The sequence below is a fragment of the Aquarana catesbeiana genome, linkage group LG05 (assembly GCF_042186555.1).
Source record: "Aquarana catesbeiana isolate 2022-GZ linkage group LG05, ASM4218655v1, whole genome shotgun sequence".
Taxonomy (NCBI): Eukaryota; Metazoa; Chordata; class Amphibia; order Anura; family Ranidae; genus Aquarana; species Aquarana catesbeiana.
Genome location: NC_133328.1, coordinates 615,527,899 through 615,552,510, shown reverse-complemented (window position 1 = coordinate 615,552,510; position 24,612 = coordinate 615,527,899). Strand labels below are relative to the sequence as shown.

The window sequence follows — 24,612 nt, the reverse complement described above, 5'->3', positions numbered from 1 at the left end:
ATCCTTCCATTCTAGTCACTCACCTATCTCACTTTTTTTATCCCCTTTCGGCTTCTCTCCTCTCCTCTTTCTTTCTTTCCCTCCACACCTCTCTATCCTATCTCTCATCCTTCCTTCATACCCTCTCACCTTCCTCTCCTTACCTTAAATTAAATAACCAGAACAAGGAGCAAAACACAAAACCTGATAACTCTCAGCAGGAATCAGTATTCACTTCACTGTAGCTATGCCAGTACCAGATGCATTCATATTGGTTGCAATGCATACGGCACTTAGAGCTTGACTCCTGGCATTATTTCATTGTTGTATTGGCTTTCTAGACTTTTTTTTCTATAACCTATTTCTTTGTTTTGCCTGTTTGTGGATTTAAGTGAATATAAAGAGGATTTCTGAGTTTATTTAATCCTGTGTTAAAGCTCTTGGATAGTTGAAAGATTAAAGCTTGCATTTTCATTGCCTGTTTGTAGCTGAGCCTCCGTATAACTGTTTACTCTGTTCCTGCATGTTGGTGGACAGACACTTCAGCTGGAGCCGGCTGAGTGACATTGAATAGTGTAGAAAGCTTTATGCTGATAGCTGGAGTGAAGGGTATCACATTGATGACAGAATCCCCAACCTCCAAAGGCCTAATGGTGACCTCCAGAGTCAGGAAGAGCTGGCATCCTTCCTTGTAGTGTGGGTTATTAGGCATGGTGGGTATATTGCAAGTTGGAGACATGGGTGCCAGTCTCTTTTTGGAATGCAAGAAAAGAGATTTATTGTCTCTTAAACAGAACTGTGGGAGAGAGGCTTAGGGCCAGGACACCCTTAGGCAGATGCAATACTAATTGGCAGACCCGAGACAAAATAATAGGCAGACAGCTATACAGGTAGAGGGCCTTTAAACTGGATGCAGCAACTGTATTTGTAGAACATGCCTCCTATGGCAACTGAACTTTGAACAGTCAATAGAGATCCATACACGTAACTCACAGTAACCCGTTACAGATCTTTCCTCACATCTCACAGTATCCCACTGTAGATCTTCACTCACTGAGCTCCCAGTCTCTCTTTAGACTTCAAGATCCCAGACGTCACTGAATCCCCTGAGCTCTTCCACAGCTAACTTACTGTAAACTCCTCAAGCTTCACCCACGCTAACCAGCTGGGTCCCTGGCTTAGCACTCTGCTGAAGCCTTCCCACTTCTTCACCGTCCCTGGCTGGTAGGGATGAGCCGAACACCCCCCGGTTCGGTTCGCACCAGAACCCGCGAACGGACCGAAAGTTCGCACGAACGTTAGAACCCCATTGACGTCTATGGGACTCGAACGTTCGAAATCAAAAGTGCTCATTTTAAAGGCTAATTTGCATGGTATTGTCCTAAAAAGGGTTTGGGGACCCGGGTCCTACCCCAGGGGACATGTATCAATGCAAAAAAAACTTTTAAAAACGGCCGTTTTTTCGGGAGCAGTGATTTTAATGATGCTTAAAGTAAAAAAAAAAAAGTGAAATATTCCTTTAAATATCGTACCTGGGGGGTGTCTATAGTATGCCTGTAAAGTGACGCGTGTTTCCCATGTTTAGAACAGTCCCTGCACCAAATGTCATTTTTAAAGGAAAAAATCTCATTTAAAACTGCTTGCGGGTTTAATGTCATGTCGGGTCATGGCAATATGGATGAAAATCAGTGAGACAAACGGCATGGGTACCCCCCAGTCCATTACCAGTCCCTTTGGGTCTTGTATGGATATTAAGGGGAACCCCGCACCCAAATTAAAATAAGGAAAGGTGTGGGGCCACCAGGCCCTATATACTCTGAACAGCAGTATACAGGCGGTGCAAACAAGACAGGGACTGTAGGTTTGTTGTTAAGTAGAATCTGTTTGTAATTTTGAACATTTTTAACGTGTTTAGCTCCAGCCAAAAAATCTTTTCTAAGCTTTTTGGAAAACATAGGGAAGGGTTATCACCCCTGTGACATTTGTTTTGCTGTCTTTCCTCCTCTTCAGAAGATTTCACCTCACTTTTTTGTCCCAATGAAAAATGTTTTTTGAAAATTTGGGTTTTTTTGTGGAACAAGGATTGGAAAGCATCAGTGGAAAGGAGAACTTGTTTTCCCATATTAACTCTTACAGGAGAGAATTTCCCTTCCTAGGGGTAGATTTCATCTCACTTCCTGTTGTCTCCTTCCGTTTGCAAGTAGGAGTCGTTTGTAAGTTAGATGTTTGAAAGTAGGGTCCTGCCCTATATACTCAGCAGAAATTTGGGCCTTAGGTGTTGCTGTGGCCACAACACTGTAAGCCCTCACAGGGCCCTGCTGTGAAATATTAGATCAAGAATTGTAATTACATGCCCCTGTTGAACAGGAGCTGAAAAATTAGGCCTTAGGCACTGGTGCTGGTGCCACAACACTGCAACCCCTCACAGACACTCTAGTTGGAACGCAGGAACGAGCCCTGCTGCAAATTATTGCTTCAAAAATTGTAATTACACGCCCCTGTTAGACAGGGGCAGAAAAATTGGGCCTTAGGCACTGGTGCTGGTGCCACAACACTGCAACCCCTCACAGACACTCTAGTTGGAACGCAGGAACGAGCCCTGCTGCAAAGTATTGCATCAAAAATTGTAATTACACGCCCCTGTTAGACAGGGGCAGAAAAATTGGGCCTTAGGCACTGGTGCTGGTGCCACAACACTGCAACCCCTCACAGACACTCTAGTTGGAATGCAGGAACGAGCCCTGCTGCAAAGTATTACATCAAAAATTGTAATTACACGCCCCTGTTAAACAGGGGCTGAAAAATTGTGCCTTAGGCACTGGTGGTGGCGCCCAGAACCAAAAATGTTCTTACAAGCTATCAGCGTGATGATTGAGGAGGAAGAGGATAATTACTCAGGGATAGTCACTCAGCATCAGCATAGGCAGTCTTTGAAGGGATCTGAGATTTCAAAAAAAATTATTCGGTTACATCAGCATCAGGTGCTTGGTAGCTGGTGGTGATCCAAGACTCATTCATTTTTATGAAGGTCAGCCGATCGACCGAGTCGGTGGACAGACGCACCCTGTGATCGGTTACCACGCCTCCAGCAGCACTGAATGTGCGTTCCGAAAGAACGCTGGATGCAGGACAGGCCAGTAGCTCAATTGCATACTGTGCAAGCTCTGGCCAGTGATCCATCCTCAAGACCCAGTAACCCAGAGGATTTTCGGTGGGAAAGGTGTCCAAGTCTGATCTTGCCCCTAGGTATTCCTGCACCATGTAAAACAGACGCTGGCGATGGTTGCTGGAACCGATCATACCTTGGGGCTGCGGACCAAAAAATTGTCTGAACGCATCGGTCAGACGGCCACCTTCTCCACCGCTCCTTCTTTGACTGACCGAAGCCTCAGCAACACGTTGTCCAGAAACAGGAGTTTGTAACCTCCCAGTCTCTGGGAACGCGTTGCACAGACCTTTCTGCAAGGCCTCCCGAAGATGTTTCATCCTCTGCTCCCTCTGCGATGGCAAGATAAGGTCCGCAACCTTACCCTTGTAACGTGGATCAAGGAGGGTTGCCAGCCAGTATTGGTCCTTCTCCTTGATACCACGAATACGAGGATCCTTACGCAGGCTTTGCAGGATCAGGGAGGCCATGCAGCGTAGGTTTGCTGAGGCATTCGGTCCGGAGTCCTCTGGGTCACTAAGAACGACATGGTCCGCAGCCACCTCCTCCCAGCCACGTACAAGTCCATGTGTTTCTTGGGACTGATCCCTTAAAGACTGCTGCTGATGCTGAGTGCCAGGCTCCACCTCCATACTGACACAATCTTCCTCCTCCTCCTCTTCCTCCTCGTCCTCTTCCTGTGTGATCGGCGGGCACGCAGGAACACTGTCTGGATAAAGGGGGCCTTGAGAGCTAAGGAAGTCCTCCTCTTCCTGCCTCTGTTCTGCCTCAAGTGCCCTGTCCATTATTCCACGCAGCGTGTGCTCCAACAGGTGGACAAGGGGGACAGTGTCACTGATGCATGCACTGTCACTGCTCACCATCCTCGTGGCCTCCTCGAATGGTGACAGGACAGTGCATGCATCCCTGATCATGGCCCACTGGCGTGGGGAAAAAAAACCAAGCTCCCCTGACCCTGTCCTGGTGCCATAGTCGCACAGGTACTCATTGATGGCCCTCTGCTGCGTGTGCAGCCGCTGCAGCATGGCCAACGTTGAGTTCCACCTGGTGGGCATGTCACAGATTAGGCGGTTCTTGGGCAGGTTAAACTCCTTTTGGAGGTCCGTCAGCCGAGCACTGGCATTATATGACCGGCGGAAATGCACACAGACTTTCCTGGCCTGCCTCAGGACATCCTGTAAGCCCGGGTACCTGCCCAAGAACCGCTGCACCACCAAGTTAAGGACGTGAGCCAAACAGGGCACATGGGTCATTTGTCCCTGTCGGAGGGCAGAGAGGAGGTTGGTGCCATTGTCGCAAACCACCATTCCTGCCTTAAGTTGGCGTGGCGTCAACCACCTCTGAACCTGCCCCTGCAGAGCTGACAGAACCTCTGCCCCAGTGTGGCTCCTGTCCCCCAAGCACACCAGCTCAAGCACCGCATGGCATCTTTTGGCCTGCGTACTTGCGTAGCCCCTTGAACGCCTACGGAGCACCGCTGGTTCCGAGGAAGAGGCCATGGAGGAAGAAGAAGAGGAGGGGGTGGAGGAGAGAGGTGTGTCACAATCAGCATTTTGGAGGCGTGGTGGCGGAACAACCTCCAACACTACTGCACCTTGTCCTGCATCCTTCCCAGCTGCCAGCAGAGTCACCCAATGCGCCGTGAAACTTAGGTAACGTCCCTGTCCATGCCTGCTGGACCATGAGTCAGCGGTAATATGCACCTTACCGCTGACCGCCCTGTCCAGCGAGGCATGGACATTGCCTTCCACATGCCGGTAGAGAGCCGGAATCGCCTTCCGTGAGAAAAAGTGGCGTTTGGGTACCTGCCACTGAGGAACCGCACATTCCACAAACTCACGGAAGGGGGCAGAGTCTACCAACTGAAAAGGCAGCAGTTGAAGTGCTAGCAATTTTGCCAAGCTAGCATTCAACCGCTGGGCATGTGGATGGCTGGGAGCAAACTTCTTTCGGCGGTGCAGCAGCTGGGGCAGGGAAATTTGCCTGGTACAATCTGACGTCGGTGTACCAAAAGCAGATTGCCCACAAGTACTTGGCTGTGACACACCTAATTCTACACCTTCATTCCTCTCACTGCAGGTCTCAGAGAGGACTGAAGGTCTAGTGGGGTTGGAAATCTCAGCTGATGAGGAGCAAGGAGAGATCCTCTTTGTTCTTTGGTGTGGGTCTTTTAGATACGCTTGCCAACGAACTGCATGGCAGGTCAACATATGTCTGGTCAAGCATGTGGTACCCAAGCGGGAGATATTTTGGCCACGCGAGATACGCTTGAGACATATGTTGCAAATAGCAGCGGTGCGATCTGATGCACTCGTCTCAAAAAAGGCCCACACCAAAGAACTTTTTGAATAACGCGCAGAGACTGCAGCGCCCTGCACATGTGGAGCTTTGGGGTGTGATGCAGTCAATGTGCTGCCCTTAGGCTGGCCCCTGGAGGGCATCCTGCCTCGTTGGTGATGTGCTGCCGCCTCCTCCTCCTCCTCCTCCTCCTCCTCCTCCTCCTCCTCTCTCCTATCAGGCACCCACGTTGAGTCAGTGACCTCATCATCCCCTCCCTCCTCATCACTGGAGCAAACCTGGCAGTATGCTGCAGCAGGGGGAGCATGACTGCCAGATTGCTGTCCTTCTTGGGCACCCCCTCTGTCCGCGCTCATGTTACTGCCTTCATCGAGCTCAGTATCGTCATCAGAGCCTTCCAAACGCTGGGCATCCTCCTGGAGCATGTACCCAACACTGTGGTCAAACAGTTCGAGGGAATCCTCATGAGGACATGGTGGAGCTAGGGAAGGAGTCACTGATGACATTGAGCTGAGGGAAGAGGCCGCTGCTTTGCCAGACAAAGCACCCTGGGCATGGGTGAGAGAGGATGAGGAGGATGAGGACGGCTTGGTCATCCACTCGACCAAGTCTTCCGCATGTTGCGGCTCAACATGGCCAGCTGCCGAAAAAAAGGCCAAGCGTGTCCCATGGCCACGTGCTGATGAGGATGCACCGTCTCCACGACCAGCACTAGACACAGAGCCTGCTTGCCCTCTCTTATTGGCTTGTGACTGTCTGCCTCTCCTTCTTGGCCTTCCAGACATACTAATGGCCTGTAGCTGCACTAAGCTGGGATAGAACACCTGTAATTTTCTTCAAGTAGCTTTATATACTGTAACCAGACAAGCCTGCCTGTCAGTAGGAAGATAACAGGAACGGATCTAGCTGAACACTGTGAGCAGGACGCACTGTACTAAATGTAAATAGTCTAGCTGCCTGACCGTGGTACTAATAGGATCAAATAGAACACCTGTAATTTTCTTCAGGTAGCTTTATATACTGTAACCAGACAAGCCTGCCTGTCAGTAGGAAGATAACAGGAACGGATCTAGCTGAACACTGTGAGCAGGACGCACTGTACTAAATGTAAATAGTCTAGCTGCCTGACCGTGGTACTAATAGGATCAAATAGAACACCTGTAATTTTCTTCAGGTAGCTTTATATACTGTAACCAGACAAGCCTGCCTGTCAGTAGGAAGATAACAGGAACGGATCTAGCTGTACACTGTGAGCAGGACGCACTGTACTAAATGTAAATAGTCTAGCTGCCTGACCGTGGTACTAATAGGATCAAATAGAACACCTGTAATTTTCTTCAGGTAGCTTTATATACTGTAACCAGACAAGCCTGCCTGTCAGTAGGAAGATAACAGGAACGGATCTAGCTGAACACTGTGAGCAGGACACACTGTACTAAATGTAAATAGTCTAGCTGCCTGACCGTGGTACTAATAGGATCAAATAGAACACCTGTAATTTTCTTCAGGTAGCTTTATATACTGTAACCAGACAAGCCTGCCGGTCAGTAGGAATTTAACAGGAACGGATCTAGCTGAACACTGTGAGCAGGACGCACTGCACTAAATGTAAATAGCAGGAACGGATCTAGCTGAACACTGTGAGCAGGACGCACTGCACTAAATGTAAATAGTCTAGAAGATAACAGGAACGGATCTAGCTGAACACTGTGAGCAGGACGCACTGCATTAAATGTAAATAGTCTAGATAGAAGATAACAGGAACGGATCTAGCTAAACTGAATACAGTGTATATATATATATGCAACACCTGGGATGCATATATATACACAATACACTGTAAGTGCAGCTAACTGACTGACTGTTCTGCCTAATCTATCTAACTCAAATCAAATGACACTGTCTCTCTCTCTCTCTATCTCTCAGCACACCGGAACACACACTACACAGGGCCGCCGTGCAGGCGGCCTTATATAGTGTGGGGTGTGTACTAAATGCCCTGAGCCGTAATTGGCCAAAGCCACCCTGGCTTTGGCCAATTACAGCTCTCTCTACTGACAGCGCTGTGATTGGCCAAGCATGCGGGTCATAGTGCATGCTTGGCCAATCATCAGCCAGCAATGCACTGCGATGCCGCAGTGAATTATGGGCCGTGACGCGCCACACGAATTTAGCGCGAACGGCCCATAACGTTCGCAATTCGGCGAACGATCGAACAGCCGATGTTCGAGTCGAACATGGGTTCGACTCGAACACGAAGCTCATCCCTACTGGCTGGTGAAAAGGCTGCTCTGGTACTCCTTGATACTTCCATACATTGGCCGCTGATAACAGGAATGGTTGTCTCTTGCTGGCGACTATTCCTCCCTTTAAGTCTGGCCTTGATCATCACTTGCCCCTGGCGACAGGAGTGGTCGCCCAATGTGGCAGCTGCTTCTCCCTCACCGCTGGCAATGATCCAGTTCCCCTGTCCGGTGGAACCTCTTCAACTTGGTTGGGCTTCCAGCCTGAAGCCCCAATCCTGTGCTGCTTCTCTCAAACCTGAATAGGCCTCAGGCTTTGGCCCAGCAGCCCGGAGCCTTGTGACACACGTCCACCCATACAGCCGTCCAGGTGGCACCTAACTCCTCCCAAATAAATAGGCGCTTCCAGCAGCAGGGCCGTCTTTAATATTGATTGGACCCTGGGCAAACATTTTCTTGGGCCCCCTCCCCCTATGCAATTTCCCTCTCCACCTGCTCTGAGACATACAATAAATAGCAGCTAGACTTGAAATCAGTTTACTGAATCAAATCAGGAAGTGATTGCGATTGGTTGCCAAAGGTTACAGTGTATCATTAGCGCTCACTGACTGGCTGCTAGAGGTCACAGCACACATTATGGCTCACTGATTATTTGCTAGAGGTTACAGCACATGACTGTCACAGCACACATTATGGCTCACTAATTATTTGATAGAGGTTACAGTACATGACTTCCGCTTGTTGATTGGTTGCAAGAGGTTACTGTACAGCAATACTGCTCAATCATTGGTTGCTAGAGGTTACTAGACGTCCTTACCACTCACTAATTGGTTGCTAGAGGTTACTGCACATTATTACTGCTCGCTGATTGGTTGCTAGAAGTTACTGCATATCGTTACCACTCAATTATTGGTTGGAAGAGTTTAGTGCACATCCTTACTGCTCACTGATTGATTGTTAAAGGTTATAGCATATTATCTCCTTACTGCCTGCACACCACCTCCAATGACCACCAATGTTAGGGGGGATTTACACTGACCACTAATATAAAGAGGGATTTACACTGACCACCAGTGTAAGGGAAATTCTGCACTTACCACCAATGTAAAGGGAAATGTACACTGATCACCAATGTAATGAAGAATTTACACCTGCAACCAATGTAATGGGGAATTTTACATCAACAACCAATAAAGGGGGATTTCTACACTGGCCACCAATGTAAAGGGGGAGTTACACTCACCACCAATTTAAAGGGGGCTTCTACATGGACCATGTATGTAAGGGAAGATTCAAAACTGACCACAAATGCAAGTTTGGATTTTTCTTACCGATTACCAATATAAAGAGGAGTTTCTACACTGGCCACCAATGTAATGGGGATTTACACTGACTACCAATGTAATAGGAGCATTCACAGTAACCACCAATGCAAGAAGGGATTTACACTGACCACCAATGTAAGGGGGACCTTTACACTGGCCACTAGTGTGAATGAAAGGATTGTACACCAAGCCCCAATGTAATGAGAAGATTTACACTGACTACCAATGTAACTGAGACATTTAGCCTGCGTTCACTTTTGTGTGTGTCGGGAACGCATGCAAAATCTCTTTTCTGACACCACAGAAACGTGCTGCCCTTTAGCGGATACACAGCAGTGCCATTAATTGTTAATGATACCCTCATGCATCTGCTGAGCTGTGCGGATTCACATGCACCAAAATTCAGGGTGCTGTGGCACCATGTTATTTTTAAAAAGGGTTCCACCTCCAATTTGCTTACCTTTGCAGGACAGGATGATGTTAGGCTTAATGACCATAGTTGTAGGCAAGACTTTCCAGGATGCCCCTTTATCTCCCCAGTGGGCAGCATTCAGCAGAAGTGATGGTGAATATGTGAATATGACCTCAGGGGGGCATGATATACATATGAATGCCTCTATTTACATATCAATGCAGTTGGTCCACAGCTATTTACATATTAATGCAGGTTATTTACATGTAAACACAGGGTCTGCAGGTGAGTCAGCAGAACTGGGCAGCATTAGTAACAGAACTTCACACTGAGATATCGGGGCACACGAATGGGACTAAAACTTCAAGGGACAAGGGAATTTAAACTGAGATAGTTGGCAAGTATGAGGCAGCTGCTTTTGGCCCCACAACAATGATGGGGGCCCAGAGCAGCTGCCCCTTTTGCCCTGCTTAAAAACGGTCCTGCCCAGCAGACCAAGGGACTGTCAATTTGCTGAGTCAACCTATTCACTCCTAGTCTGGATTCCCTATGCCCTTATCATTCTACTGCCACAGGCAACAATGCCACCTAGTGACAGAAGAGTGAGGTGCATCAAATCCAGAGTTAGGGAAAAAGCCAGTGAATCCTGTATCAACCAGCCAGGCTAGTTACCACCTAGCAAGCTAAATTTGTTAGCAACCCTGCCTACTATCAGGGTGCTACAACTGTCTGATGATTTAATATATTGACAACATAATTTATTTAATACATTTTTATGTTACTTTGTACATTATCTAGCAGGGCATGCCAACAGTAATAAAGTAACATTTTTTGAGTACAAAATACTATTTTTTTTATATAAATATACACGATAACTGCTATTTTTAAGTTGTACATTGACCTATTTCATTATTTTAAATATACTGTTAAAAGTGTTTTGTTATACCCGTTCAATGAATGCAAATAAAATAGCTGCTGATCCTGCCAGAAATCCAGTGAGCTTGTACCATCCTGTTTTCTTTTTGAGAAATTTGACATCACCTTATGTTTTTGACATGCAGTACATTTATGTTCTTTTTTCATTTTGAGCGCACAGTGATGCAACACTTCGAAAATAAGGCTGTTACCTTGTCCTTTCGTTGGAGCTGTGTTGGGAAATGCAGCCCAGTGCTGGTGGTATGAATGAGGCCTTGTGTTCTTGGGTTTAGATACACTTTAAAGTGGACATTCATCCCAAAACACAATGTGGGTTTACCTGGCTTCAGCCCCCTCCTCTACCACAATTGTGTGTGTGTGTGTATATATATATATATATATTTTTTTTTTTTGTGCTGCAGGGCAGTACTTTCTCCTCTCCCACCTAGGCAAGATGCTAATATGCTGATGTTGCACACAGATGTGTTAAAGGGCTCTGCTGTGCTTTGAGACCATCTGCGTTTGTGATTTGCATGCATAAGTGCACGGAGATGGCGCAGCAAAAGAGGTCCTGGATCTCTTTTCCTACATATGGAGCCATGCTAGGTCCAGAAGGCTGGGAAGAGCCCCTCAGCACATCTCCACATGCGCCAGTGGAGGGGGGAGAACTGAAGTTTCTGTTTAAACTTTGTAACTTAAAGAGGAGTTGCAGCCCCATCTGCCAAAAATACAAAGTCAGCAGAAAACACTGTAGCTGCTGACTTTTACTAATAGGGTACTTACCTGTCTAGGCATCCAGTGGTTTCCTTAAATGGCGCCTCCATCTTGCTTAAGGGAAACTGGTAGTTTCCCTTAACCGGCAATGAAACATTGCGGCTTCACAGTCGGTTTCCTACTGTGCATGCCCAAAGAAAAGTGGGGGGCAATTGAGCCGCAGGGAGCTGAGCCGGAAGTGGGAGCGGGTACTTGTCAAAACCAGGAACCAGCTCCCCCTCCCCGCCTAAAAGGTGTCAAATGTGGCAGTGGAAGGGGGAGGAGGCAGACAAGTGGAGTTTCCCCTTTTAGGTGGAACATGACAGTCCCACCACCATGCTTGACTGTAGACAAGACACACTTGTCTTTGTACTCCTCACCTGGTTGCCAGTAATCCATGTCCTTAGTCTGCTTGTCTTCAGCAATTTGTTTGCAAACTTTCTTGTGCATCATCTTTAGAAGAGGCTTCCTTCTGGGACGACAGCCATGCAGACCAATTTGATGCAGTGTGCAGCGTATGGTCTGAGCACTGACAGGCTGACCCCCCACCCCTTTAACCTCTGCAGCAATACTGGCAGCACTCATACGTCTATTTCCCAAAGACAACCTCTGGATATGACGCTGAGCATGTGCACTCAACTACTTTGATCGACCATGTCGAGGCCTGATCTGAGTGGAACCTGTCCTGGTAAACCGCTGTATGGTATTGGCCACCCTGCTGCAGCTCAGTTTCAGGGTCTTGGCAATCTTCTTATAGCCTAGGCCAACTTTATGTAGAGCAATCATTCTTTTTTTCAGATCCTCAGAGAGTTCTTTGCCATGAGGTGCCATATTGAACTTCCAGTGACCAGTATGAGAGAGTGAGAGCGATAACACCAAATTTAACACACCTGCTCCCCATTCACACCTGAGACCTTGCAATACTAATGAGTCACATGGGACCTGGGAGAGAAAATGGCTAATTGGACCCAATTTGGACATATTCACTTAGGGGTGTACTCACTGTTGTTGCCAGCGGTTTAGACATTAATGGCTGTGTGTTGATTTATTTTGAGGGGACAGCAAATTTACACTGTTATACAAGCTGTACACTCACTACTTTACATTGTAGCAAAGTGTCATTTCTTCAGTGTTAATAAAATATTTACAAAAATGTGAGGGGTGTACTCACTTTTGTGAGATACTGTATCTTTAAGGGTTAAAATGCTCATTGATCCTCTTGAGAACTTATTTTTAATTTCATGCTAAGTGATCTATATTTTTATTTCCGAAGGGAGAAAAGCAAATGTGTACAGACATTAGCTGTATTATTATTTCCAGATAAGGTATTATAGATTGGCAGCAATAAAGAATAATTACACTGCAATTCACATTGCGTTGTTGAGTGGCACCGACTGTAATCCAAACCAACTATTGACTGTGTCGTATTATGCAATAGAATAAAATATGACTTTAATTTTAAGTTTTCTGTATTTCAGTATTCACAGATGAGGGATGAAGTGTTCAAATCCAACCTGGTCTGTGCGTTCATGGTTCTTATCTTTATCACGGCGATCCAAAGCTTACTTCCTTCTTCAAGGTAAATGCAGTCTTTGATATAGATTGGAATTGCTCTGCTTCAATTCAACCCAGGGCACATGTGCCGCAGCGGGGAGGTTGGGCCGTAACGCGTCATGGTGCACCATTGTGTGCTGAGAGTGTGCTCCCAGCATGCTGACTGAGCTGACACTGGTAACAGTCAAAGGCTGGTGGGACTCATTCATGTGACCACTATGATAACCAATTAGGAACTTTGCCTCCTGCGATCCGTCAAAGGGTTAGCGGGGGGCATCAGCAAGAGTTTAAAATTATATTAATCCTCAACACTTTCAGCAGCTGGTTTAGGGCTCTTTCACACGGGGTGGATAAGTGATGATCCGCCCCGTGAACACCCGCTTGCTCAGCGGGGATCGCTCCGCCGATGCCCGCTGAGCAGGAAGATGACAGGTCCATCGCTGCACACTGTGCAGCGATGGACCTGTCAGAGCGCGCTCTCCCCTATGGGGGATCGGATGATGACGGACCGTAGAGTCCGTCGTCACCCGATCCGATCCGAAAATGGATGGAAAAGTAGGGTTTTCCTCCGTTACACTTTTCGGATCGGAGCGGGTTGGATGTCAGCGGACATGTCACCGCTGACATCCGATGCTCCATAGGGATACATGTATGTCCGTTTTTCATCTGAAAGCGGAAGGATGAAAAACGGACATACAGTTCCCCCATGTGAAAGAGCCCTTAAGCAACGCTGAATATGCAACTTCTTTATCTTTAATCCTTGTCTATGTTCCAGTGTAAGCTGTTGCCATGATCGCTGTTTCTTGTTTCAGGGTGGCTCCTTTCTTTTGCATCATCCTAATGAGTCATTAATCTGGGTCAAGAGTTTATTGAAGGTCAGGCTGTATGACTCATACAGGCAGGTCTTTAATGCCTCCCCCTGGTTCTGGAAGATTGGAGAAATTTCTAGAAGCTGGAGGGTGGAAGCCAGAAGGGTTCATCTGCATACTTAGCCAATCCCCAGGCAATGGGCCTGGCATAGCAGCTGAGCCAGGTCATAAACATGGATGTCATGCTGGCATGAGAGTCAGGTGGAAGATGAAGTGCTTTTTGTCCTTCTTCTGAGCACGGGCTGCGGCCAGACTGTATTTGCTGATACTAAGATTATAGTCCTGGCCGCCGCCTGTGCCCAGCAAAAGAAAAAAAAGTTCCATGGATACTGGGAACACCACTTGGGACAAGTCCCCAGGGAAATGGGGTTGACTTTTTATGTACTCCATGTGGACAGTGTGTGTCAGGGAACAGTGGGCCTCCCTTCTCTAGGGGCCCATTTTCCCCGAACACATTGCACACATGCATGACACTGTATACAGCTATGAGTACCTAGAACAGGTGTGCCTAGGCACCCTCACAAAACCAGCAAGTGCACTGATATTTTTCAGGAGGAATTCAGCACAAAAAGTAGATTTTTCAAGGTACTGCTTAGACACAATTAACATTTCTAAATGTTCTTTATAACACGGCAAGTCTTCACTTTTTGAGTGCGGTCAACTGTACCTTTTAGCATTTTTTTTTTCTCCACAGAGCTCTCAAACAGATGCTGAATAGGAATGACCAAAGCCATTCCGACAAAATTGAGGTTGCTGTGAAATTACCGATGTTCCCATCAGCAAATTTCACAGAATTGAAAACTCTAAATTTCCCTCATTGAGCTGCTTAGGCAAACGGTTCCTTAAAGATATATATATTTAGAGGTTGTTTTATTGTTTTTGTTTTGTTTTCGTTTTTTCTTTTGGAATAGATATTTTTTTGTTTGATTTAGCTGCATTATTTCTTTCATTTATTGGTTTATTTAGACTTTTTTTTCACCCAAGATTAACAAATATTTCTAATTGGATTTAACTGGAAAAATGTATGAGAATGGTGTAAATCTTGGGTAAAACATTTATGAATAGACCTCTTTGCATTTTTGTTTTCTCCTTTTTTGTGCTTTTTTGATCTGTACTGTTTTTCATTATTTGTTTTTTTTCCATAAAAAAAAAACACATATCAAATGAGGAAGAGGTCCTGGATTTAAAATGTAAACAAATTTAGAACCCAAATAAACTCTCACAATTGCAGTCTTTGGAACCACATCAAGACACCGCGAATTTTGACATTTCTCACATACAGTATGTGTAAAAAGCTGCATTATTTTGCTAGAAAATTACTGTGAACCCCCCAAAATTAGATATTTTCTAAAAGCAAGGGCCCTGGAGAATTAAATGGTGGCTGATGCAATTTCTTATGTCACATGATATTTGTGCAGTTGTTTATAAAAGATAAATTTTCAGGAAAAAATGCACTTTAATGAATTTTGGTGCACACAAACACAATATAATACCCAATTTTTGGCAAAATATAAAAGATGATATCATGCCGACAAAATAGATACCTAACATGTCACACTTTAAAATTGCAGAGGCCCGTAGAATGGTGACAAACCACAGTGCATTAAATTATTCATAGGATACACTTTAAAAGCCTTTACAGGTTATCAATTTAGTGTTACACAAGAGATCTGGCACTAGAATTATTGTTCTTACGCTGATGTTCACGACAATACATTAAATGTGTGGTGTAATCCCTGCGTGTGGGGTCCTGTACACAGCTGCAGCTTTAAAATTTGTTACTTGTTAATTTAATTACTCATTTTCTTAGATTTTTTTTTTTATGCCGCCTTTTTAATTTTTTCAAGACTTTTATCGGGTTTTACAGAAAGGTAAAGAAGAAAAACAACATAACATGAGTAATGTTGATTTTTTTCATTTTATTAACTTTATTGTTATCACAAGGCGTGAACAACATTCCTTGAGATAGCGACAGATACCCATTATGGAGAGATCTATGGTCTGTTAAAAACTGTTTTTTTTCCCTAGAAAATTACTTAGAAGCCCCAAACATTATACATTTTTTTTTAACACCCTAGAGAATAAAATGGCGGTCGTTGCAATACTTTCTGTCACACCAAATTTGCGCAGCGGTCTTACAAGCGCACTTTTTTTGGAAAAAATACACTTTTTTGAATTAACAGTAAAGCTAGCCCAATTGGTTTTATATTGTGAAAGATAATGTTACGCCGAGTAAATTGATACCCAACATGTCACGTTTCAAAATTGCTCCCGCTCGTGGAATGGCGACAAACCCTTAAAAATCTCCATAGGCAAAGTTTAAGAATTCTTCAGGTTGCATGTTTTGAGTTATAGAGGAGGTCTAGGGCTAGAATTATTGCTCTCGCTCTACCGATCGCGGCGATAACTCACATGTGTGGTTTGAACACCGTTTTCATATGCGGGCACTACTCACATATGCGTTCCCTTCTGCGCGCGAACTCGGTGGGACGGGGCGCGTTTCAAAAATGTTTTTTTCTTATTTATTTTACCTTTTATTTTTTATTTTTACACAATTGTGTCACTTTTATTCCTATTACAAGAAATGTAAACATCCCTTGTAATAGAAAAAAGCATGAAAGGACCTCTTAAATATGAGATCTGGGGTCAAAAGGACCTCAGATCTCATATTTACACTAAAATGCAATTAAAAAAAAAAAATTTTGTCATTTGAAAAAATAAAAATGGCCATTTAAGAGCTGTGGGCAATGGCATGGAGACGGGTGGGGGCCATCTTCTCCTCACTCATCTCCATACCCAGGAAGGAGAAGCATCCGATCGCCTCCGCCACTACCGACAGCTCTAGTAAGCGGCGGAGGGCACCGGAGAGCGGCAGGGGGCCCTCTCCCCCTACCAATAAAAGCAATCTTGCGGCCAATGCGCCGCAGAAACCACTATTATCGGAAACCAGACCGCTCGCTGAAGAAGAGGATAATGGGGTTATGGCAGCTAGCTGCTGCCATAGCAATGATATTCCTCTTCAAAGAGAGGACGTATATCAGTGTGCGGTGGTCCAGAAGTCATTAAAAGTGATCAGGTGGCTGTAGAGCCGCTCAGATCACTTTTACACGAAAGAGAATTGTCAGCAGCTGATCATTTTACATATATATATATATATATATATATATATATATATATCATTATATATGTGTAGATACACACACACACACACATATATATAGTGTTTTGGTTTTTGGTAGCTCGCAAGGCCTTATTTATATCAGGTAAGTATAAAATGTATCAATAAGATGAAAGCCAGAGTGCTCTTGTGAAGAAATACCGTAAAAGAACAATACAGTCGATACTCGCGCGTTTCGGCTTTTACAGCCGCCTTCATATGAGGAAGGATGTAAAGACCGAAACGCGTTAGAGGAGCACTCCGAGTTCCCGGCTTTCATCTTATTGGTACCTGTTATTTTGGAGTTGAATGCCCCAGCCAGAGCACCAGTCTCCAGCTCCTGGATGTAAGATATAGCACTTGAGCTTGGGTAAAATTTCTACAATTATCTACAGGTAAGTATAACATGTTTTTTTTTTTTTAAATAAAATATTTTCCTTTACAATCACTTTAAGTATTTTTTTATGTATTATAGGCATTTTTCTAGCCCTGAGAATTTATGCAGATTTCTCTTTATTATCGTTGAGATTATTGGTCATTTTCTTTGATATTTTCTATATACGTTTCCTTTTTATTGTCACCTGTTATTGTTATTATTATTAGTTATTATTATTATTATAATTATTGTTTTTAACCACTACCTACAGGGCACTTATACCCCCTTCCTGCTCAGGCCATTTTTCAGCTTTCAGCACTGTTTCACTTTGAATGACAATTGCGGGGCCATGCTACACTGTACCCAGATGAAATTTTTATAATTTTCTTCACACTAATAGAGCTTTCTTTTGGTGGTATTTAATCACTGCTGGGTTTTTTATTTTTTACTAAAAAAAGACCAAAAAATGTGAAAAAAATGTTTTTAGTTAGTTTCTGTCAGTAAATTTTGTAATTAAGTAATTTTTCTCCACTGATGTGCGCTGATGAGGCAGCACTGATTAGGTGGCACTTATGAGGAGGCACTAATATGCCACACTTTTGGGCACTGATAGGTGGCACTGATGAGCACTCATAGGTGGCACTGATGGGCACTGTTAGGTGGCCCTGATGGGCACTAATAGACGGCACTGGTGGGCACTGATAGGTGGCACTGGTGGGCATTGATAGGCAGCACTGGTGGGCACTGATAGGTGGCATGGATAGGCAGTACTGATGGGCACTGATGGGTATTGATGGGTGGCACTGATGGGCAACACTGATGGCCATTGATGGACAGCAGTGATGGGCATTGATGGGCAGCACTGATAGGCAGGACTGATAGCCAGCACGGACTGGCATCACTAATGGGCACTGATTGCTGGCACTGGTGGGCACTCATCGCTGGTACTGGTTTGTGGCACTGGTGTCGCTATTGTAATCAGGGCACTGATGATCAGTGCCCTGATCACATGTGTAGATCTCTCCTGGGAGGAGATGCTACTGATCGGCTGTCCTCGCCACACACTCTGTCAGTGTGAGGCGAGGAACGCCAAATACCGGCATCTCCATGTTTACATGTGACCGGCTGTGATTGGACACAGCCGATCACATGGTTAAAGAGCCGTGGACGCCGCTCTTTGCAAAGATCAGGGTCGCTCCGTGTCCTAGCAACACGGCACAGCCGCGACCGTGGCGCTGCATGCACCTGAGGGCGGACGAGAGCAGGCATTCTGGGACGGCGTCCCAGAACGAGAGCCGCACCGCTCCACCGCCATTTGACGGGCAGGCGGCAACTAGTTAATCTTTAATATCGCTATTATTATTTATTAGTAGTAGTAGTAGTAATAATCTTTGTTGTCATAATAATCTTTTGTATTATGATTATGAATATGATGATTATTATTTTTTGACTTCATTATTATTGGCATGTGCGAATTGCAAGATGTTTATATTCTTTGTATTCTAATTGGAGGGAAGCATATGAACAAAGTGTGGGAAGAGATCTCTGCCCCCATCATCAGCCTTCACCTGTTTACATCTAATAAACAATAAGTTAGTGAACACGAATCTTGATTAAAACAAGTGTTAGGATGCAGCTGCAACACTACATAAGTATGAAATCGTGTATCTCGATCATATTTGGACTATCGTGTCCTTGTAATGGAAACTTAATGTGATGAGTCGGTTCACGCTTGCTGGGAACTCCTGGGAGTAGTTGTTATGTTCTATTTTCTGAGCCTGACATCTGGGAAAATAGCTATGGAACGTATTTCTCAGTATTTATACCATTGAACCTGAATAGATATGATCGTGTTGTGTTCTAAATTAACATAATTTTTTTTTTTCCTTGAAAGAGTGATTTAGTTAAGGCTGAAGATACTCATAGATAGAGCAGAGCTTGGAAAGTCTGGGCGTCACAATCATCCTGTATATCAGTTGTGCCATAAACACGTGCAATGCAAAATCCATACCGAACATTTCCAAACATGCAGCCTGGCAGGTCAGAAAAGAGAGGGGGTGAGCGAGCGCTCCCCCCCTCCTCCTGAACCATACCAGGCCACATGCCCTCAACATGGGGGGTGCTTTGGGGCAAAAGAACCTTGTCCCCATCTTATATTGGGCCCAGCCTTGGGCTTTAATAAGTTGTCATCCGCGCTATAGCCGAATGACGGCTACAGCGCGGACCTGAATTCCCGGGAGGCCGTCGTACGACGGCCTCCCCTGCGCACACGCCCTTCGCGCGCCCTACAGGGCATGCATGGAGCGCGCTGTGATCATCAAGTCACTGAGACTCGGATGATCATCCATCCGAGTAAGGAACTGGTTCCGGCCCCTTACCATGTGATCAGCTATCAGCCAATGACAGCTGATCACATGATCAAAACAAAAGCTCTGTGATTGTTTTTTTTTTTTCTCCTCATGCTGAAAGCGCGAGGAGAAAAAAAAGCCGATCACCGGCTCATCAGCAAGGGACATTGGTCCCGAAGAGGAAGAGGCAATTCTGCCTCAATTGTGCCACTAGTACCCCCTGCCAGTGCCACCTGACATTGCCACCTGACAGTGCCCACCAGTACCACCTATCAATGCCCATGAGTGCCACCTATCAATGCCTAAAAGTGCCACCTATTAATGCCCACAAGTGCCACCTATCAATGCCCACCAGTGGTGCCAATCAGTGCCACCTAGCAGTGCTGCCTATCAGTGTACCAGATCAGTGCCCATTATTGCCACCCATCAGTGCCCATCACTGCCACCCATCAGTGCCCATCACTGCCACCTATCGGTGCCCATCAGTGCCGCCTCATCAGCGGCTCTGATGGGCCACTGATGAGGCGCTTTTTTTAAAAAATTCGGTCTTTTTACATTTTTTTAACAAAAAATAAAAACCGCAAAGGTGATCAAATACCACCAAAAGAAAGCTCTATTTGTGGGAAAAAAATGATAAAAATTTCATTTGGGTACAGTGCTGTATGACCGCGCAATTGTCATTGTGTCAACAAGTGCGTCAGTGCTGAAAGCTGAAAATTGGTCTGGATAGGAGGGGGGTTTAAGTGCCCAGTAAGCAAGTTGTTAAAGTGTTTCCCCATGGACAATCTTGGGCAACATAATCTGCCACCATGTCATGGGCAGGAAGAGCTTGCTTGGAGTTAATTGCATAACCACACTACAAGAGATTTGGTCCTGAGAGGTGCCGTTCCATTCACTGGACTGAGTCTGGAGGAAGCTGGAAGGTGGTAACCGTTCTGGGGACTCCTGAGTAGGGACATTAAGTTGATCCCTGTGACTGGGAAGTGCACTGGAAGCTGCATTGGGTACCGGCAGTTGTGTATTCGCGCAGGGTAACCAGATGCAAAAGGACTTGCCCCGTGGTCTTCATCTGTGGGGCCTTAGACTGTTTGATACTTGCTACTACCTCTAGAGAAGATTGTCCTCTAACTACTAAGTGCTGAGCATTTTGGAGTATCCCATGCCCTAACCCCTTTTCCTGTTAAGGTTCTTCAAGCAATAAATCTTAAAAAGACATCCCCTAGACTGTTTATTGGAGCTGGTGTGAATGGACTGGTGCTTGTGTGGGTGGGCAACCTCCATACTTGTTGAGGCAGATAAACGGAGCACTCAGTATCCAGTTATGCCCTGTACACACGACCGGTTTTGCCATCGGAATAAACTCCGAAGGTTTCTCCAACCGAACTCCCAACGGAATTCCATTCAAGCGGTCTTGCCTACACATGGTCAAACCAAAGTCCGACTAAAGTCCGACCGTCCAGAACGAGGTGACGTACGACGGGACTAGAAAAAGGAAGTTCAATAGCAAGTAGCCAATAGCTTCCGTCTCGTACTTGCTTCAGAGCATGCGTTGTTTTTGGTCCATCGGAACAGCATACAGATGAGCGGTTTTCCTGATAGGAATTGGTTCCGTCAGAAGTATTTAGAACATGTTCCATTTCTAGGTCTGTCAGAATTTTCGAAAAAAAAAAGTCAGATGAGACATACACACAATCGGAGTAGACGATGAAAAGATTCTGTCGGACCTTTTCTGTCGGATATTCCGCTCGTGTGTACGCGGTTTTAGAAGTAAATGGAGGTGAATATGTAGTCGTTTTTTTGAAAGTAGCAAAAACATATCAAGCCAATGCGTTTCAGGGGAACCAAGACTCCCCCTTCTTCAGGGCTGCGGCTTTATGTTAATGCTGAGTGGAGCTATATCCCAATTTGGTCTGTCTGTAACACAGAGATCTGGATGGTTGCTGGTTCATTTGGTGGTGGCAGCATAGTCTATACACTATGCTGCCACTGCCAAACGACCCAGCAACCATCTAGATTTCGGAGTTACAGACAGACCAGTTTGGGATATAGCTCCACTCAGCATTAACATAAAGCCGCAACCCTGAAGAAGGGAAAGAAGGGGGAGTCTTTGTTCCCCCAAAACGCATTGGCTTTATAATTTTTTTCTACTTTCAATAAAACGACTACATATTCACCTTCATTTTGCTTCAAATTGGATACTGGGAGCTCTGTTTATCTACCCCTACAAGTATATGTGGAATCGATAAAAAAAGACACCACTTTCCCCCATCTATAGCTGGCTATCGCAGTAAGAAGCATTGGAAGGCTAACAACAGGTACAAAAAAAGCCAACATATTTCACAGATACCAGGTGTCGTGACGAGGCTCTGTGGCTTACGCATGCATTTGCAAATGTGTGTAGACTAAACCCCTGCTTTTAACGCATACTGTTAGACAGGTTATTTGGTTGTCTGCGGGCTGGTCGGTAAGTTAAGCTTGGTTTTTCCCTTGAATTTATCCTTGGCCTTGTTTGTATATGTGGAATCGGCCTTGTGGGCGTACCCTGAGGTAGCAGCCCAAGCCCCCCAAAAGGGCTCACCGCCACTCTTTTGCTAAGTTGGGCCAAAATTATCGGGAGCGAACTTTCCCAACCTGCCCCCACCTTCACCCACTCACAGACCCTCGACTGAGTGAGTCAGTCCAGCGCAATCTCCAACCCTATAGAACTCCATACTTGTTGAGGAAGAACCCGTTCATACCAGGGGCCCTTACGGGGGGGGTGGATAGCGCTACATAATTGTGTTTTTTAGATGCCTATGCTTTCCTTCCCTCGTGATCTTAAATACATTGCAGCAACCATCCACCTGACATCTTAGATTATCACAGAAATCTGAAATCCATTGACAGCAGCTGAGGATAGACCTGTATTTTTCAAAGCAGCGGAGGCAGGACAAAGAAGCTCTTCAACGGAGATGTACTTAGCAAAATTGCTCTTGTGACACACTTGTTATTTGCAAACAAAAAGTGGATAGTGCTGAAAGGAGTTATTTTTTTCCTCTAAAAAGCTTTCAAAATTAGATGCTACGAGCATCTGAAAACTATTTTTGGTTGAACGCAAAAGAAAGTAATAGCTCTCGTACAACCAGCATGAGGTTGTGTAGTAAGGATATACTGTACATAATGCATCTCTTATATCTTCTGTATGTTTTTTCTTCTGTTTCAATTCATTTTTATGCTTTAGGGCTCGTTCACATATGGCGGCAGCCATTGGAGCCCCTCTGAAAAGAGGTGGGAGGTGATATGTCACCTTCTCACCATGTGTTTTAACCCTGAAAAGTCCACACCACTGTGCCGCAATTGTGTGCATTACATGCAGTTGTTGGGCAGTTGCGGCACAGCTCCATTTACTGCCTGCTAAAGGCAACATGGGGTATAATTTTTGTTTCGACATCTGTACAACCCCGTTAGTCTGATGTTGTGGCTTGGAGAGAGAAAGCAGAGGAATGGTGGGAAAGCCGCAGCTCCGTTGCTTATTTTTACCTCCCTCCTGCCACTCGGGTGATCGAGCCCTTTGGACATTCAAAATATTTGCATATTCTTAACTAGCAGTAAATCATATTTAAAACAAGCCCTCACTGACCTCTGTAGCTGTAAGCACTATGGGACAATTCAGGAAGATGTCTTAATTATTTTCTCAGCTGCTCAGCTCACCCTGACTTTCTTTTGCAAGCAAAGATTAAGCAGCTTAGCTGACCCTGCTCCCCCATATCAGCAGAAAATGAATAGCTCAGCTCTTCCTGCTCTCCAATGCCAGCACTGACCAGATCTGCCTATCCTGCACCCCCATCCAGCAGTGACTGGGCAGCTTAGCTCACCTAGTACACCTTCCCAGCAGTGATATACAGCTCAGTTCCCCCTGCCTCCTTTCTAAGCAGTTGTTTAGCAGCTCAGCTCACCATTCCCCTTTTCAGCAGTCACTTAGCAAACTCAACATCCCTTGCCCCCCCCCCCTCGTCAGTCAACAGTGGTTCAGCTGATCCTGTACACCCCTCCCAGCTGTGACTTCAAAACTAAAAAAGCTACCAATGTTTACTCGTGTGGTGACCAATGATGGCTGATGATAACATTTTTTGGGTAGAGCGCAAACAAACCCCTCTAGGTCCTTACCTGCAAATGGAGCCTCCAGCCGGGGCTGTCACAGCTCCCCTGATACCCGCCGGCTTCCGCGTTCCAAATCTTCCGGGACGAGAAACTGGAAGTGAAGCGATGGCTAATTTTGGTTCGCTAAAATCAAAAGTGGGAGGGTTCAGGGCACAGTGCTCTGCGCCCTAAGGACAACATTAAACAAGCCAATTAGAGCCTCAGGCTCTAATCATTTGATTGTTAAAAATTGACGAAGCTAATAGACACCTACATTTTCGGTGCCCCGCACAGTGCACTGCACACACAAACAACAATTTATTTTTAAATAAATCATGATATGGCTAACATTTTTTAACTTTAACCCATTGACGCCGACGTAACGTAAATATGCGGCCTTCAGCTTCAAGGGTTGTACCAGGGTGATGCCTGCAGCTGCAGGCATCACCCTGGTACCGTTTTTTTAGAGGGCATGGTCGGCTTTCTTGTGATGACAACCAATGCGGCTAATCAGCCGCTCGGCTGCTATAACAGCAGCAGGAGGAGGGGGCCCCGAACGACTTTGATCGAGTCTCGGGTCTAGTAACCCGGAAAGCGATGTCATGACATCACTTCCGGTTTACCGAAGACTTAAAGGCGCCAAATTTTAATGAAATGACAGTATTCAAAACAGCCAAACTTGACGTTTTGAATGTTTTTAAGTGCAAAGGAGGGATTTGGGGTCTTATGGACCCCCGGTCCCTCCATAAAGAGTACCTGTCACTGCTTATTACTGTCACAAGGGATGTTTACATTCTTTATGACAGCAATAAAAATGATCAAAAATAAAAAAAATTAAAGGGATAGTGTAAAAAAAAATTTAAAAAATGAAAGCACAAATCCCTCCGTGCATGCAGAAGCAAACACATACGTGAGTCACGCCCACAAATGTTAACAGTGTTCAAACCACACATGTGAGATATTGCCACGATCGTTAGAGCGAGATCAATAATTCTAGCACAAAACCTCCTCCGTAACTCTAACCAGGTACCCTATAGTTTTAAAGCGTCACCTATGGTACCCTGTAGTTTTAAAGCGTCACCTATGAAGATTTTTAAG

General features: G+C 45.4%; 1 protein-coding gene across 2 annotated transcripts in view; it reads left to right on the top strand.

The window, feature by feature from the left end:
• The window catches only part of ADCY8 (adenylate cyclase 8), a 424,989-nt gene that overhangs the window by 294,778 nt on the left and 105,599 nt on the right, over positions 1-24,612 (top strand). For both annotated transcript variants that reach the window (XM_073632262.1, XM_073632261.1), the window contains one exon: positions 12,570-12,670. In XM_073632262.1, coding sequence (XP_073488363.1) covers positions 12,570-12,670 — 101 coding nt within the window. The remainder of the gene's footprint in view (positions 1-12,569; positions 12,671-24,612) is intronic.